Source organism: Accipiter gentilis, chromosome 6 (assembly GCF_929443795.1).
Source record: "Accipiter gentilis chromosome 6, bAccGen1.1, whole genome shotgun sequence".
NCBI classification, from domain to species: Eukaryota; Metazoa; Chordata; class Aves; order Accipitriformes; family Accipitridae; genus Astur; species Astur gentilis.
The window spans coordinates 33,546,352-33,562,158 of record NC_064885.1 but is presented as its reverse complement, the minus strand read 5'-3'; the positions used below and the strand labels follow the sequence as shown (position 1 = coordinate 33,562,158).

General features: G+C 64.4%; 1 protein-coding gene across 2 annotated transcripts; it reads left to right on the top strand.

The window, feature by feature from the left end:
* Positions 1-6,895: 6,895 nt before the first annotated feature.
* Positions 6,896-15,445, top strand: ECEL1 (endothelin converting enzyme like 1). 2 transcript variants are annotated; one of them, XM_049802585.1, is made up of 17 exons: positions 6,896-7,639; positions 9,665-9,733; positions 9,876-9,986; positions 10,528-10,620; positions 10,851-10,975; positions 11,414-11,636; positions 11,788-11,886; positions 11,983-12,057; positions 12,577-12,680; positions 12,903-12,961; positions 13,116-13,167; positions 13,378-13,445; positions 13,557-13,681; positions 13,964-14,029; positions 14,261-14,356; positions 14,928-15,004; positions 15,247-15,445. In XM_049802585.1, the coding sequence occupies exons 1-17, from the start codon at positions 6,896-6,898 to the stop codon at positions 15,344-15,346; spliced, it is 2,286 nt and encodes a 761-aa protein (XP_049658542.1). In that variant the 3' UTR covers positions 15,347-15,445. The 2 variants fall into 2 exon arrangements, with proteins under 2 accessions (XP_049658542.1, XP_049658543.1); XM_049802586.1 differs by lacking the exons at positions 14,928-15,004; positions 15,247-15,445 and adding an exon at positions 14,660-14,728.
* Positions 15,446-15,807: the final 362 nt, after the last annotated feature.

The following is a 15,807-nucleotide window of genomic DNA, read 5'->3' as shown; positions in this document are numbered from 1 at the left end:
GCCTGGCAGGCGGGCAGCGTGCCCAGGCGCTGCCTGATGGATCGCTTCCTATTAACCCCAGCACGGTGGGGGGGTGCTGCTCTGGGTCAGGCTGGGCTCCAGTGAGGGGGACAATTGTGGCACTGCTGCCTGCACCCACTCTCGCCAACCCTGGCACTGCCAGCTGGCAGCTCTGCTTGGCCGGAGGGCTGGAAAAACCCAGGTGGCTGGGTGCTGCTGGGGGGAAGAAATGGGGGGGGGGGCCCCTTGCTCCCCACATTTTGCGGTGGATTGTGCCCGAATTTGTGCCCAAATCCCCACCCCAGCGTGTGGGCAGGGGGCTGGGGCTAGCTTTGCTCCCTGCCGTGGGAGGTGGGTGCCCTGGGGTGGGCACTGTGTAGCCCGCGGGGTTTATTTACAAACAGGCGGGAGCTGGCACAGGGCAGCCGGGCACCACTGGGACCCGGCGGCCTATAATGTTAATTATCACCACGTAATTAAAAGCCCATAAAAAGCCTCACACTTCATTAAATTAAAGCTTCCCCGCACTGTGCCAACGGGCTCCAGCAAAGTTAACCTTGACCGTGCCAAGCACCAGCTCCACTGCAGCTGGGGGCCCACGACTGGGAGCATATGGGACCCAAGGCTGGGGGCGTACAGCCCCCCATGGCATTGTAGGGGGGTTCAGCATTGCACATGCATGGGCACCCCCCAACACCATGCATCACCCCTGGGCCACATGTGCCTGGGTGCACACGGGGAGCGCACCCGGCTGGACACACGGTGTCACACGCACTTGGGGATGCTGTCCCACTCGGAGATGCCCACATCACATAGACACGTGTGCCCATGCCACTCCTACAGACACGCCATCACACACACTGGGACATGGGCAGGGGGCTGACACAGGTGCACACCCAGCTGTGCGCACACAGCATGCATGGCTGCTGCAAAGGCAGCACCGCGCGCCGGCACGGCAGCTCTGGCACACCGGCTCCGGCGCACGACACCCACGCAGCGCACACCTACACAAACAGCATTTCTTCCTCCCTCTAACATACAGACAGGCAGACAAACAGACACACACACTGCATCTTCTCCAGGCTCCCACCCATCACTGCGGGTGCCTGGAGAGGTGGTAGGCTGCGTGGAGAGCACCCGTCTATGCCTGCCCCTCTGTGCCTCAGTTTCCCCGTGGGCAGGGGAAAGGGGTGCATGGGAGACCCCCAGACCCTCCTGGTGGCTGGGTGCCTTGGATCAGGGGTGCTGTGTCTGGGGGGATAGAAAGGGGGGGGGGGAGCACACAAGGAGGGGCACATATGCACAGGGGGAGTGTGTGTGTATGCGTTCAGGGGGATATGCACGGACTAGGAATGTGTGTGTGCATGCGTGCACAGAAGGGGGTGCTGTGCCGGAGGGGTGTACATGTGCACAAGGGGGTGTGTACATGTTCACAAGGGGTGTCTATAGGTGCACATGCATTGGGATGTATATATACCCACCCCTAGATGCGATGTGCACACAGGGCTTAAGAAGGGGGGGAGGGCAGGGGAGCACGCACACCTGTGAACACAGGGTGTGCAAACTGGCACATGTGTGTGCCTAGTACCCCCGGGCACTGCTGCCAAGCGGGGCTGTGGGCAGGGGCCGGCCAGGGGGCTGTGGGGTGCAGGGGCTGGCCAGGAGGTTAGGGGGGCAGGTGCCGGCGGGTGCCTGTGCCCCAGCCCCGCGGGGGTGGGCAGCCAACGGAGCCTCGGCTATTTCTTGGAAATTTCGCAGCATTCATTTCAGTGCAAATAAAAGCTGTCATTGCCGGAGAAATGATACTGATCGGGGTCTGAAAAGACAGCAAATTACCCGCCTGAAAATGCACCGCTGGAAAAAAATGCATATTAAACACACAAAAAGGCACTTTGCCATCAGCCGCGCTTCCCCCGCCGCTCCAGAATAACCACACTTTACATAATTCTCCCTCTCCACCTCCGAATTAATTTCGCAGACAGAGGCAGAGGCAACCCTCTGACAATAGCAGAGGGGAGACGCGGCGGCGGCAGTGGGGGGGAGCAGGGCTGGGGGCTGCTGGGGAGGCACCTGGCTATGGGCTGGCAGCATAGTGGGTAATGGGATGCCAGGGTTGGAGTTCTGGGGGGGATCAAGGGGTTTGGGGGGAACTGAGGGGTTTGGGAGGGTTGGGTCCATGGGTGAGGATTGTGGATGTGTCCAGCTGTGGAGTAGAGTGCTCCTGTTCTTCCCCCCGCCTTGGGTGCTGGGGATGGGGTCCCTTGGGGTCGAGTTTGTGAGGTGATGCCCACATCAGTGGACACGTTTTGGGCCAAGTGTTTCCTACAAGGGGCAATCCCTCACCCCCTACCACTGGTGTTAGCCTGCTCTGTGCCCACCCCAAAGCCTGGCACCCTCCCTGGAGGCCGGCAGGCCCTGGTGGGGCGCACATACCCAGTGTGACGGGGACCCCCATGCACCCCCCCCCGCCTGCTCTCCTACCTGCAGTGCCAGGCACATGGGTGCGCCCCAAGGACACTGTGAGGCCGTGCTGCCCAGCCGGGTTGATACCCCCAAACTAGCACCCCTCTAAGAAACCCCTGGGAACCTGCCCCACTGGGCACCATGCCTAGCACCCCAGCACTGCGGAAGGGGAGCAGCGGGTGTAGTGGGGGGTCCAGCGGCAATGGTGGGGCTGCTCGGCACTGAGGGGCTGGTGAACGGGAGGGTGGGCGGAGGAGGTTGGCACCGCGCTGCTTTGCATTTTCAATGACAGACCCATGCCGGGTGCTCGGAAGAGTGGAAAAATCTTATTTGTCACCTGCTGGCGGTGCGCGGAGGCTCCCGCGCCGCGGCTAATCTCGGAGAAAATGAGGACACCGGTGGGGTGGCCTGCGGGACGGGCAGCGCAGAATGGGGCTGGTGAGGCGAGTGCTGTCCTGAGCCCTGCTCCGGGTCAGAGCCACGGGCCACAGCACAGGCAGGACCCCGGGGTCACACCCGCCTGGTGATGCCTGGATGTATTGGCACCGTGGCACAGATCCTGCCTGCTGGGAGTGCGTGGGCTGGGCAGTGCTTGTGGGCATCCTGGAGCAAATGCCCTGTGCCCCCAGCCCTGCCTGCAAAGGCACAACCTCTTTGGCTTCCATCCCAGCTTCAGGAGCAGCCGCCTGGCTTGCAGTGCCAGCTCCTCAGGTTGGCACTGCCTGCGCATCCTCTTGGGGCATTTTTTGGAGATTTTTGGGGAGGAGTCGGCACTTGGAAGTGGGTGTAGGCATTGCCTAACCTCCCATATCTGCACGTAGGTGCCCGTTCCATGCCTGCCGTACCCCTGCTTCTCAAGATGCCAACTCCCGTGGGACACCGCAGCGCTCTGCGGCCGGCTCAGATTTATCCATTATTTTATATCCGCACGCCTTTAATTTTTACAGCCCTGTTGGAGCAATACCCAGGGCTGTTAATAATGCCAGCCCCCTCCCCCCCCCCGCCATGTGCATCCATCATGCTCCCACCATGTGCCAAGCGGGTCTCGGGGCCGGGTAAGTGCAGGCATGGGGAGGCCGGTGCACGGCACCCAGCCCTGTGCCCCCACTCTCCAGCCAGCCACCCCGGTGAGTGGCAAGGTTGGGCACCCCGTGCCCACCCATGAAGCAGCCTGCATCCAGGTACCCTTGCACCCACCCCACTGGGGCTGGTGGTGCCTGGCTTGTTGGAGTGCTAATCTCTCTGGTAGGATTCACGGAGCCCCTGTGCCCTGGCATGTGCCCCAGGAAAGCTTTGCTGCAACACGTGGCGGGGTGTGTGAGCGTGCCAGGGTACATGTGCCAATAATGGGAGCTGGACGGCAATGCATCTTTGAGACTGGGGGGGGGGGGGGCAGACATAACTTGTGTGTCTGTACTGATGCATGTCGGTGTGCATGGGTGTACATGTGATGTACATGTGTGCCACTACCTGTGTGTGTGATGTTGCATGTCTCAGTGCTGCAGTAGGCACCCTGCCTGGGCTGTGCTCAGCACCCTGGCACCCCAGCATAGGAAAGCGCAGCCTCAGCCACCCCAGGCAGTGAAGGCTGTGCCTGCGACCGGTCCATGGTGTCCACAGGACAAGACAGTGGGTCCCACGCCAGCTGAGCCACCCATCCCATGCCAAGTGTAGCATAGCACCCAGTATGTCCTGCCTGGGGCTACCTACCACCCCAGCACTCAGAAAGACCCAGGGCCCCCTCCGAGCACCCAGGGCTGTGTAGGCACTGGCGGGGGGGGGGGTGGGGGGGGGCGAGGGTGGCACGCACCCCCGAGCATGACAGGCAGGATGGCCGTGCGGGGCCGGGGAGCGTGGCTGCTGCAGGGGGCCACCACGGGCGGTGGGAATTGCTGGGCTATAAATCTTGCTGGGCCCCCCCGTGGCAGAGTGGCTCACGATATTTATGTTGGGGATTTATCTGCAATGCAGTTTAATATTCCCGGACCTTCGCGTGTGTGCGTGAGTGTGTGAGTGCATGGCCCCCTCCCCATGCCACCCCGTGCCACCCCCATGCCCACCCTCTCACCCGGAGCCTCCCAGGCTCCGTCTCCTGCCCACCCACAGCCCTTTCTCCTTGCACCCACTCTGGCAGAACGGGACGGACCCCGAGGGTGCCCGGGCACGGCGGGGGGGGGTGCCGAGCCGCCGGGGTGCTCCTGGCACAGGCCGCCGGCCGTGCCCACCCGTGCCCCTCCTGGGTGCCAGGCTGTGGGGGCGGGGGGGCAGCAGGGTCCCCGGACGGGGGGATGCCAGGCGGAGTGGCACTGCCAGCCCTGTGCCGGGCCCCCGGGGTGGGGGGCCCGGGGACCCCCCTACCCTGCCTCCCCGCCGGCGGGGATGAGGTAAGGCTGGCGGGTGGCACAGGGCTGCTCCATTTGCATAATAATCTCGTTAATGGAGCCTGGCCTGCGGGAGAGCCGGGCTGGAGACACCACCCCCTCCCCGCCCCGCTGCCTCCCTCCGGCCCCGCCGCTCCGCCAGCCGCGGCGCGGGGCGCGGAGCGGAGCGCGGGGAGCGCAGCCGGACGGGCAGCGCCGGGCCGGCCCGCCGGCAGCCTGCTGACATCCCCCGAGCAAGCCGGTGAGCACCCCCGAGCACCCGCCCCGAGCATCCCGGGCAGCGTCCCCGAGCATCCCGGGCGGCGTCCCCCGAGCATCCCGGGAGCATCCTCCAAGTGTTTCGGTGAGCAAGCGGTGAGCGACCCCCGAGCACCCGCGGGCATCCCGGGCAGCATCCCGGGGAACATCCCCTGAGCATCCCCCGAGTACCTCGGTGAGCACCCCGGAGCAGCCCGGGGAGCGCTCTCCGAGCCTGCCGGTGAGCAACCCGCGAGCATCCCCCGAATATCCTGGGCATCATGCCGGGGAGCACTTCCCGAGCTTCTCTCGAGCATTCCTCGAGCATCCCCCGAGCAACCCTCGAGCATCCCCCCAACACCACAGGCATCACCCCGGTGAGCACCTCCCGAGCATCTCGGCAAGCACCTCAGAGCATCCTGGGCAGCATCCTCCGAGCATCCCGGGCAGCATCCCCCGTGAATCCCGGGCAGCGTCCCCCGCGCACCCCTGAGCATCCCCCGAGCATCCTGGGCAGCATCCCGAGTAGCACCCCCCGAGCATCCCGCCCCCCCCCCCCCCCCCCCCCCCCGGTCTTCCGCGCTCCACCGCACGCACCGTGCCCGCTGCCGGCCCCGCAAACTTTCCGGCAGCGGCAGCTCCCCGGCACGGGCACCGCCGGGCTGCGGCGCCGGGGCACAACTTTGCCCAAGTTGCCGAGGGAGCGGGGGCCGCGGGGGTTGGGGGGGGCCCCGCCGCGGGGATGCCGGCCACCTCCCGAGCAGCTCTTTGTCCCCAGCCTGTCCTCCCCCACCTGCAAATCCGGATGCCACTGTGCACCGAACGAGGCTTGGAGTCGCCTTTCGGAGCCCCTCCACAATCCATCTATGCCCCCACCCTCCTTTCCCCACGGGCAGACCCCCTCCTCCCCAGCATGGCACCCCTGGCGGACACCCCTGCCCATCAGGCATCAGCCAGCAGAGAGGGGTTGGGTGGCTGGTGGTGGTGACGGGGAAATGCTGTGAGATGTCCATGGGGTCCAGGGCTCCCCCCAGACTGGAATTAACTTTGTGCACACATCACGCGCCGCACCACAATTTGACACAACGCAATGCAACACGGCGCACCACAACCCAACCCAACACAATGCAATGCTGCGCCACGGCACAACGCGATGCAACCTGACGCAGGGCCACACAACCGGACCCAACCTGCAACACCCCAACACAATGCCTTCCCCCCCAAATCTCTTCCCCAATCTGCTCACCCCCTTCGTACTCCACCCAGAGGGGCTGACAGCCCTGTGGCCCCCTCCCCAGACCGGGAAGGGCTCTCACGGTGCGGTGTGAGGATGGGCTCGCTGGTCCACCTTGGACATCCATCCAGCGTGGGTGCTCTCACCGGTGCGCTGGGTGGGCGTGGGATGGAGCTCTGCCAGGGGCTGAAACCTGCCTGGGATTGTGCAGGCAGGACCCTGCCCTTCCGCCAGAGGGTCTGGCAGAGGGGACAGCCATGGGATAGAGCTGCCACCGAGCTCCTGGCACTGGGGCCAGTCCTGGTGCCGCCAGTGGGGCATGCAGGCAGGGATGGTAACACAGGCAGCGACGATGGCAAGAAGCAACCTCCCCCCCTCCTCGCTCCTCCCAACTCCCCCCCCCCCCCCCAACCACCTCCTCTGCCTTTTCTAGGAGCTTCCTGACTCACCCGGACACCCTCCAGCACCTCCCTGCAGCAGGCACAGCTCCAGCATGAACCGTGGCGTGCCTGAGCCTGCCCACCACCTGTCTTGAGCCCCCCCGTGCCCGTGCTGCCTGTGGGGAGCCCCATCCCTGGCCATGGAGAAGACCTACTCATTGACAGCCCATTACGATGAGTTTCAGGAGGTGAAGTATGTGAGCAAGTACCAGAGCGGCACCCTACCCAATGGCTTCGCCCTCCAGCTGGGCACCGGGGCCAAAAAACGCCGTGGGGGGCTGCCGCGCTGGAGCCGCCGGGAGGTCTGCCTTCTCTCGGGGCTGGTGTTCGCTGCGGGGCTCTGCGTCATCTTGACGTGCATGCTGGTCCTCAAGTACCTGGCGGCTGAAGGGGACAGCTACTGCCTGGAGGGGTGCCAGGAGAAGAAGGCCTTCCTGCGGGCATCCCGCTTCCTCAGCTCCAACATGGATGCCACCATCGACCCCTGCCAGGACTTCTACTCCTTCGCCTGTGGCGGCTGGCTCCGGCGACACGGCATTCCCGAGGACAAGCTGGTGTACGGCACCATCGGAGCCATCGCCGAGCAGAACGAGGCCAAGCTGCGGGCGTTGCTGAGCCGCCCTGTGCGGCGCCGAGCCCCTGCCTCGGCCGAGAGGAAGGTCAAGGAGTTTTTCCGCTCGTGCCTGGACCGGGCTGAGATTGACCGGCTGGGCCCGCGGCCCATGCTGGAGGTCATCGGGGAGTGTGGCGGCTGGGATGCCCCTCCGGGCCGCGGGGACCTCAACGAGCTGCTCTACAAGACGCAGGGAGTCTACAGTGCTGCCGTGCTCTTCTCCCTCACCGTCAGCCTGGATGAGAGGAACACTTCCCGCTACGTCATCCGGGTGAGGGCACTCTGCCCCTGGGGCTGTCCCCCCCAACCACCCACGTGTGCCGGTGACACCCCCTCCCCCAGGTGACACTATCCTTATTGCGGTGGCACCAGGCGCCTGCCCGGTGTGTGGGTTTGGCTACGGCAGGCAGCAGAGCTGTGAACAGCCCCTGTCCCTGGGGGCCCCCCCATCTCCTCATTGTGGGACCCCGGTATCAGGCTGCCCCAGGGGTGAGGGTGGCACCTCTGGGGTGGGGGGAGGATGCTGATGGGGAGACACGGGCAGGGGAACATACAGAATGAAGCAGCCCAGCAGGGCACCAGGGTCTCCGGATTGCCAGCAGCCAAGCCCCTCACCTTGGCATCCTGGCTGCCATCTGCACACAGGGGCCAAACCCTAGGAGGGGACGGGGGATGCCCTCTGGCCCCTCAGTACCGGGTCAGGGTGCCAGGGCAGTTGCCCATTGTCAGCCTTCCCCACCCTGCCAGCCTGTGTCCCTCACCCTGTGGTGCCACTGGGTCATGGGTGGGCTTCTTCGGGGTTGCCAAGCCTCGAGCCCCCGTGGCGGGTGTGGGACTGTGGTGGTGGGCGTGGTGGGAGCACAGCAATGGCATGGTGGGGATGACATGGTGGGCATGGTGATGGGCATGGTGATGGGCATGGGGGGCCATGGGGGACGGGTGGCACAGCAGTAGGGGCACAGCAATGGCACGGGGGGGACAAGGTAGTGGGCGTGGGGGGAACATGGGGGTGGGCACAGCAGGGACTTGGTGGGATTGGGGGGGTGGGCATGGTGATGGCTTGGTGGGGACAAGGCGTTGGGGATGGTGGGAGCACTGGGGGGGAACACAGTGGTTAGGATAAGCTGCCTGTGCCCTGTGAGATGGTGGGGCCGGGGGGGTGGGAGGGTGGGTGGGGGTGTGAGTGAGTGTGAGGGCCCAGGGAGGCACAGACCGTGCTGACGGGCCACGCGTGTGTACACTAGAGGGAGCGTGTGTCACAGGGAAAGGGTGGGTGTGCGGGGCTGAGCGGGAGGGTGCAGGTGTGCGGGGGGTGTGACAGGGTGGGGGGGGGAGATGGGTGTGACAGCCGGGGCTGGGTGTCAGGGCTTGGTTGGTTGTAAGTGTGTGTGTGGTTTTGGGGGGGTGTGGGGTGTGAGAGCGGGTGTGCGATGGGTGTGAGAGTGACAGGGGGGTGTGAGAGGAGGCTGGGGGGTGGGTGTGTGTGAGGGTGACAGTGCTTTTGTGGGAAACCAAAGGGGGGGTGATGGGGGGGACGGGGTGGACAAATGCTGGGGGTGCTGGTGGGTGTGCAGGGCAGCGCTGCGGCTGTGTGCATGGGGGGTGTGTGGGGTGGGACACGGGGGGGGGGGGGGATGAGCCATAGAGAAAAGGGGAGGGTGCGTGTGTGTGTGTGTGCATGGGGGGGGGTAAACTAGATGGTGCATGCATAAGGGTGTGAGGGGGGGTGAGCATGCATAGGTGTGTGTCATGAGGGGTGAGTTACAGATGTGTGTGTGTACACAGATATGTGCAAGCGTGTTCAGGTGTGTGTATGTGCTGGACACTGTGCCTGTGGCTACAGGACAGCAGGGTGTGGGTGTGGGGGAGTGTGTAGGGTTGGGGTCTCCATGCAGTGTGGCTCATGTCTGTGGCTCCCCATGGGGCAGGCTGCAGCACAGAAGTGGGGCCAGCCATGGGGTGAGGTGTGGGGCCACCATGGGGCAAAGTGTGGTGCCAGCATAGGGCAGGCTATGGGGCAGTCTGTGTGCCGGCCACAAGTCAGGCCACAGAGCAGGGGCCTGCCCTTTGCTCAGTGCTCCCAGTCCATTGCATGCTGGCCACTGCAGCTCCAGCACCCTCTAGCAGGAGGGAAATTGAGGCACAGGACCTGCCCATGCCTGGGGCTGGCCCACCATGCTGCCACCCTACAGCTCCTGGGGCACCCTGCAATACAGGCAAAAAGGGTGAGGGTTGCCTTGCCCAGCACAGCCCCCCCTCCCTCTGCTCACCTGCTGCCCCTGTCTCTCCCCACCAGATCGACCAGGACGGGCTGACTCTGCCTGAACGGACCCTCTACCTGGGGCAAGATGAGGAGAGTGAGAAGGTGAGGGGGGGGGGGGGGCACATCGATGTCATGGGGACACCAGGAGAGGGACCAGCACCCAGCATGGGTTGCCAGATGGGGGGCACCCCGCTGCCAGCAGCGTGAGGTGGTATTCAGCATTCCTTCCATCCCATCGGCACAGATCCTAGCTGCATACCGGGTGTTCATGGAGCGGCTGCTCACCCTCCTGGGGGCCGAGCATGTGGAGCAGAAGGCCCAGGAGATCCTGCAGCTGGAGCAGCACCTTGCCAACGTGAGGGGGATGCCTGCCCTGGGGTTTGGGGTGCCCCTGCACAGCCCTTGAGCACCCTTGTCACAGATCTTTGGGGACCTCCATGCCTAGTCCTAAGGGACCCCATCCCAGTTCACTTGGGAACCTCCACTCCTAGCCCTTGGGGCCCTTCATGCCTGGTCCTTGGGGATCCCAGCCCTTTGAGGACCCCGTGGCAGATTCTCAGAAACCCCAGCCCCAACATCTTGAGAACCCCCAGTCCCAGCCCTTGGGACAAACACTCCCATGTCCAGTCCTTGTGAACCTACTCCAGGCCCTCAGGGACTTCATGCCCACATCTTGGGGACTCGAGTCTCAGCCCTGGGGGACCCCTGTGCCCAGCCCACATGTACCCCAACTCCTTGGGGACCCCATGACCAGCCCTCAGGGCCCCACTGGCAGCAGAAGGTTCCTGGGGCAGGGAGCCAGGTGGAATATGGGTCAGTAGCCCCTCTTGCCCAGAGCTGTGGCCCCCCCACAAATTGGGCAGCAGGATGGTGACAGCCGTGCCCACCCCATGCAGATCACGGTGTCCGAGTATGATGATGTGCGGAGGGACGTCAGCAGCATGTACCACAAAGTGACCCTAGGCGAGCTGCAGCGGATCACCCCCACGGTGAGTACCCCTGGTGCCCAGTCTGCCACCCACACTTGTCCCTGTCCCCCTGCTCCATGCCCTCACTCCCTCCCCACCCCAGATAAGTCCATTTGAGGATGATGAATTAATCCTGCACTTTTCTGGGTGGGAAGGGGTGGTGGGAGGCTGGCAAGTCTGGAGGGGGTCCCCTCCAGGGTGGCATGGAGAGGTGGGTCCCTGTGCCCCCCTGACAGTGCCCACCCTGGCAGCTCAAGTGGAAGCGCTTGCTGGACCGCATCTTCCATGACAACTTCTCAGAGGAGGAGGAGGTGGTGCTGCTGGCCACTGACTACATGCACAAGGTGTCCGACCTCATCCGCGTGACGCCCAGCAGGTGAGGGGGGCTGGCACCCCCTGTGCCCCCAGAACCTTCCCCAGCTTGGCAGGGGGCTGGCAATGGGGGTGGGCACAGGGCAGCGGTGGCTGGTCCCCTCCCCCATCACCCCCAACCTGGGGAGACCAGGCTGGGCACGGGGACCCTGGGAAAGCTCCTGGAAGAAGTCACTGTTGTGAGCCCCACAGCACCCTTGTCGTGCCTGGCCACCAGCCGAGCCCCGCCGTGCTAGAGGTCACCAGAGTCAGCACGCAGCAGGGAGGGAGACGGTGCCAGCCCGTCCCTGTGTCCCCACAGGCCATGGTCATTCCCGTGGCCCGCCTGGTCCCCAAGCAGGGGTATGCCCACCCTAGCACATGCTCCCCACCCTCTGCGTGTGCCTGGGGACATGCCCAGTGGGGGGGTGGGGGGGCTGATCTTGCCCCCCCCCGTCACCAGGATCCTGCACAACTACATGCTGTGGCGCATCGTGGTGGTGCTGAGTGAGCACCTCTCCACCCCCTTCCGCGATGCCATCCATGAGCTCTCCAAGGAGATGGAGGGCAATGAGAAGCAGCTTGAGCCAGGCAAGATCTGCCTGAGCCAGACCAACAAGCACTTCGGCATGGCCCTGGGTGCCCTCTTTGTCGAGGAGCACTTCTCATCCACCAGCAAAGCCAAGGTAGGTGATGCTGTCTGTGGGCACGAAGCCACCGTGTCCCTCCTGACACCTTACCAAGGTACCTACTGCCACCCAGCACCCCACCGAGGGCTGTCTGCTGGGATGATGGGTGGCAAGGACACCATGCAGCATCCATGGTGACCCACCATAGGTGCAGCAGCTGGTGGAGGACATAAAATACATCCTGGACCAGCGCCTGGATGAGCTGGACTGGATGGATGAGGAAACACGGAGAGCGGCCAGGGCCAAGGTAGCGGTCCCCAGCATGGAGCCCTGCCCTTGCCCCCACCACGGCCTGGGGGCGTGCGGAATGGGGGCCTGACCCCACCACTCACTTTGCCCACAGCTCCGGTACATGATGGTGATGATCGGGTATCCCGATTTCCTGCTGAAGCCAGAGGCCATTGACAAGGAGTATGAGGCAAGGGGTGGCCCAGGGCCACGTGTGGGACATGGGCACGTGGAGGGGGCAGATGGTCCCCACATCTGCCTCAGGGTCTGCAGAGACCATGATGGGGACATGCCACCCCAAAACAGGCCACCTCCTGGTAGCTCATTGTGCCCACCACTTGCATGGCCACAGCCACATGGGAAATGCCATACCGTCCCTGAGGTCTGGAATGATGGCTCCTTCCCCACATTGCACCCCTGGAGCTCAGTCCCATCCTCAGCAAGGGCTGGGGGTGCCAGCATGGTCCAGGGACCCTACAGAGGTGATGGAGATGCAGCTGCCCACGTGGGCACACAGCATGGGACATGAGGACACACTCGTGCCACATCCAGCCCATGGCCACAACCCCACATCCAGCCCATGGCCACCACCCCACACCCTCTGTCCCCAAGGCTCACGGGGTGGGAGGACACCCCAGCCCTGCTCCCCACACTCTTGCGGCTGGCATTTGGGGCTGGCATCCCCTCTGATGTGGCCGTGCCCCCCCAGTTCGACGTGGATGAGAAGACCTACTTCAAGAACATCCTCAACAGCATCGCTTTCAGCATCAGGCTCTCGGTGAAGAAGATCCGACAGGAGGTGGACAAGTCTGCGTGGGTATCTCCTTGCTCTGGGGGGGGCATGGGGGGCACATCATGGCCCACCAATGCCCCCTGCCCTCATGCCCAGTTGCACCTCAGGGTGTAGGCAGGAGGGCACAGGGCAAGCCAGGAATGTCCCCCTATCCCCCCTAACTGTGCAAGGGAGTGGCATTTCCATGCCCCCCCCCCCACCCCAGTTCCCCCACAGTCTGGCACCTCTGTCTGTCCTTGCAGGTGGCTGCTGCCTCCCCAGGCGCTGAACGCCTACTACCTGCCCAACAAGAACCAGATGGGTGAGGCATTGCCCAGCCCCCCAGGCTCAGGCCCCTGTGGTGGGGGGTGTGGGGAGGGGGGCACGGTGCAGGGTCCCCTGGCGCCAGATGATGCTGTGGTTGAGTACAGGGCAGGGTGCCCCCCCCCAACTGCAATGCTCTCCTGTGTTCCTAGTGTTCCCCGCTGGCATCCTGCAGCCCACCCTCTACGACCCCGAGTTCCCGCAGTGAGTGTGGGGCTGCGGCGTGGCCAGGGGGTGCGAGGGCTGGGGCTGGGGGCACGGGTGGGGGTACCAGGGCAGGGGCTGGGGTTGGGGACAGGGGCGTGCCTGGGGAGGTGCCAGGGCAGGGTATGGGGATGTCAGGTCCTGGGGTCATCGCCATCCCTGCCAGCACCGTGCCCTCCAACTCTCTCACCTCTGCTCCCTGCCCAACAGATCGCTGAACTATGGCGGGATCGGCACCATCATCGGGCACGAGCTGACCCACGGCTACGATGACTGGGGTGAGCAACCCCCCCTACCTCATGCCAGGGTGGGAGGTGGGTGGGCAGGGGACAGCCAGGCAGGACGCCTGGGTCCCTTGGGACTATGGGTGGTGGCGGTTGCCTTGGCAGGGGGACAGTACGACAGGCACGGGAACCTGGTGCACTGGTGGACGGAGCGGTCGTACAGCAAGTTCCTGAAGAAGGCGCAGTGTATTGTCAACCTGTACGACAACTTCACCGTCTACAATCAGCGGGTGAGATGCCCCTTGCCTGCCAGGCAATGCCCCAGCACACGCTGCCCCGTGGGGGGGGGATCCTCGCTGCTCTGTCGCTGGGGCTGGGAGCCTGCAGGAGAGCATGGCTCTGCCCTGCCCAGCCCTGAGACCTGACAACTCATCACACCTTGGCTGGGAATTTCCTCAGGGCACTGAGGCAGGGCAACTGATGCACAGCCTCGGTGCCAGGGTGGGGATGGAGGGATGCCTGGCTGGGGGGTGGCACCTCTGCTCACCCCATCATCACTCCTCTCTTGGCAGGTGAATGGCAAACACACGCTGGGGGAGAACATCGCTGACATGGGGGGGCTCAAACTCGCCTACTACGTAAGTGTCCCCCCCATCCTGGGGCGTCACAGCCCTGGCATGGCCATAGGGCGGCTGCTGATGCCATACCCACCGGGTGGGTGGGACACCACCCCCCCCAGCCCCACCTTGCTCCCTGCAGCATGGAGTGGGCATGATCCTGCTTGCTGGTTGCTGGAGGGTTTGGTGGGGTGTTCAGGGCAGGTTTGGGGGGGCACCCAGGCCATGCTGAGGGCACCCCTTGTTCTCCAGGCCTACCAGAAGTGGGTGCGAGAGCATGGCCCAGAGCATCCCCTGCACCACCTGAAATACACACATGACCAGCTCTTCTTCATCGCCTTTGCCCAAGTGAGTGCCTGCCCCTGTTCTCCCCATATGTGGCACATACTGGGGCGGGGAGGGGGGGTCACCCTGTGTGAGGCTGGTGGCCCTGAGGGACGGGGCAAGAGCCCTGGGGGACCTGGTGCCCGTGGCCAGGAGCCAGGCTTGGCTGTGTCAGCAGGTCCTGGGCTCAGGGTACAGGGCTCAGCCCTGCAAGGAGCACCTTGCACTGGCCCGCTGCTCCTGGGGACCCCACAATAACAATCATCTGTCCCCCCGTCACCTCCAGAGACCCCACAGTAACAAATGCACATGATCCCAAACTTCTAGGAGACCCTACAACCAGGCAGCTCACAACCCCAGGAGACCCTACAATAACAAACGTGCCTCTATGCTCTCCCAACCCATCTATAGCAAGTATACAGGCTCCCAGGAGACCCTACAATAACAAGCACAACCAGGGCATCGCTGCCCTAGTCCCCAGCAGGCAGAAGGGCCGTCATGCCCTGGTGGGTGCCAGTACCCCACAGGCCCTGGTGGGTGCTGGGGCCTGGGGTGCTCCGTCCAGCTCACCCATGGGAACCTTTCTCCCCTGCAGAACTGGTGCATCAAGCGGCGATCCCAGTCCATCTACCTGCAGGTGCTGACGGACAAGCACGCGCCGGAGCACTACAGGTACCAGCTGGCCCCAAAATAGGGACTGCACGGTGGGTGCCAGCCTTCCCCATGGCTGGTGGTGCTGTGCAAAGTGGGGTGGGCACCCTTGGGGGTGCTGGAACCAGCAGGTTTTGGGTGAGCATCCCTGGGGCAGGGGATGGGGTGCTGCTGGGGTGAGCGGGTGCCCCAAGTGGGGTGCATGGCAGTGGCAGGAGGGGGCAGGTGGTGCCCAGCTCTGAGTTGCCCCCCTCTCCTGGCAGGGTCCTGGGCAGTGTCTCGCAGTTCGAGGAGTTCGGACGGGTTTTCCACTGCCCCAAGAACTCGCCCATGAACCCGGCGCACAAGTGCTCGGTGTGGTGAGGCCGATCCCCCCGGCAGGCTGGCAACCCCTGGTCCCCATCCCTGCCCGTGTGCCACCCTGTGCCGGCTCCTCACCTCCACCCATCTCCCCGCTCCTCCTCTCCAGGCAAAGGGGGCACCCCTGGGTGACAGAGGGGGTCACCCCCCCCAAAGACAGGCATCTGCCCGAGGGGTGGAGGCAGCGGGGAGGCACTTGGGGTGGGCATGAGCTCCTGCCCAGACGCAGCTGCCTCCTGCCCATTCCCTTCCTACCCCCTGCCCCGCAAACTGGGGGGGCCCTGAGTACTCATGGAGGAACTAGGCAATGCAGGGCACCCCCTAAGGACCCGTGTACCCCCTCTTCTGTCCACCTACCCCAAATCCTTCACCCAGCCCTATCACATCCAGTCCAGTGCCGGTCAAGGCAGAGGGAGTGACCCGGAGACACTGTGGGGTTGCCCCATGCCAAAAGCCTCCCCCTG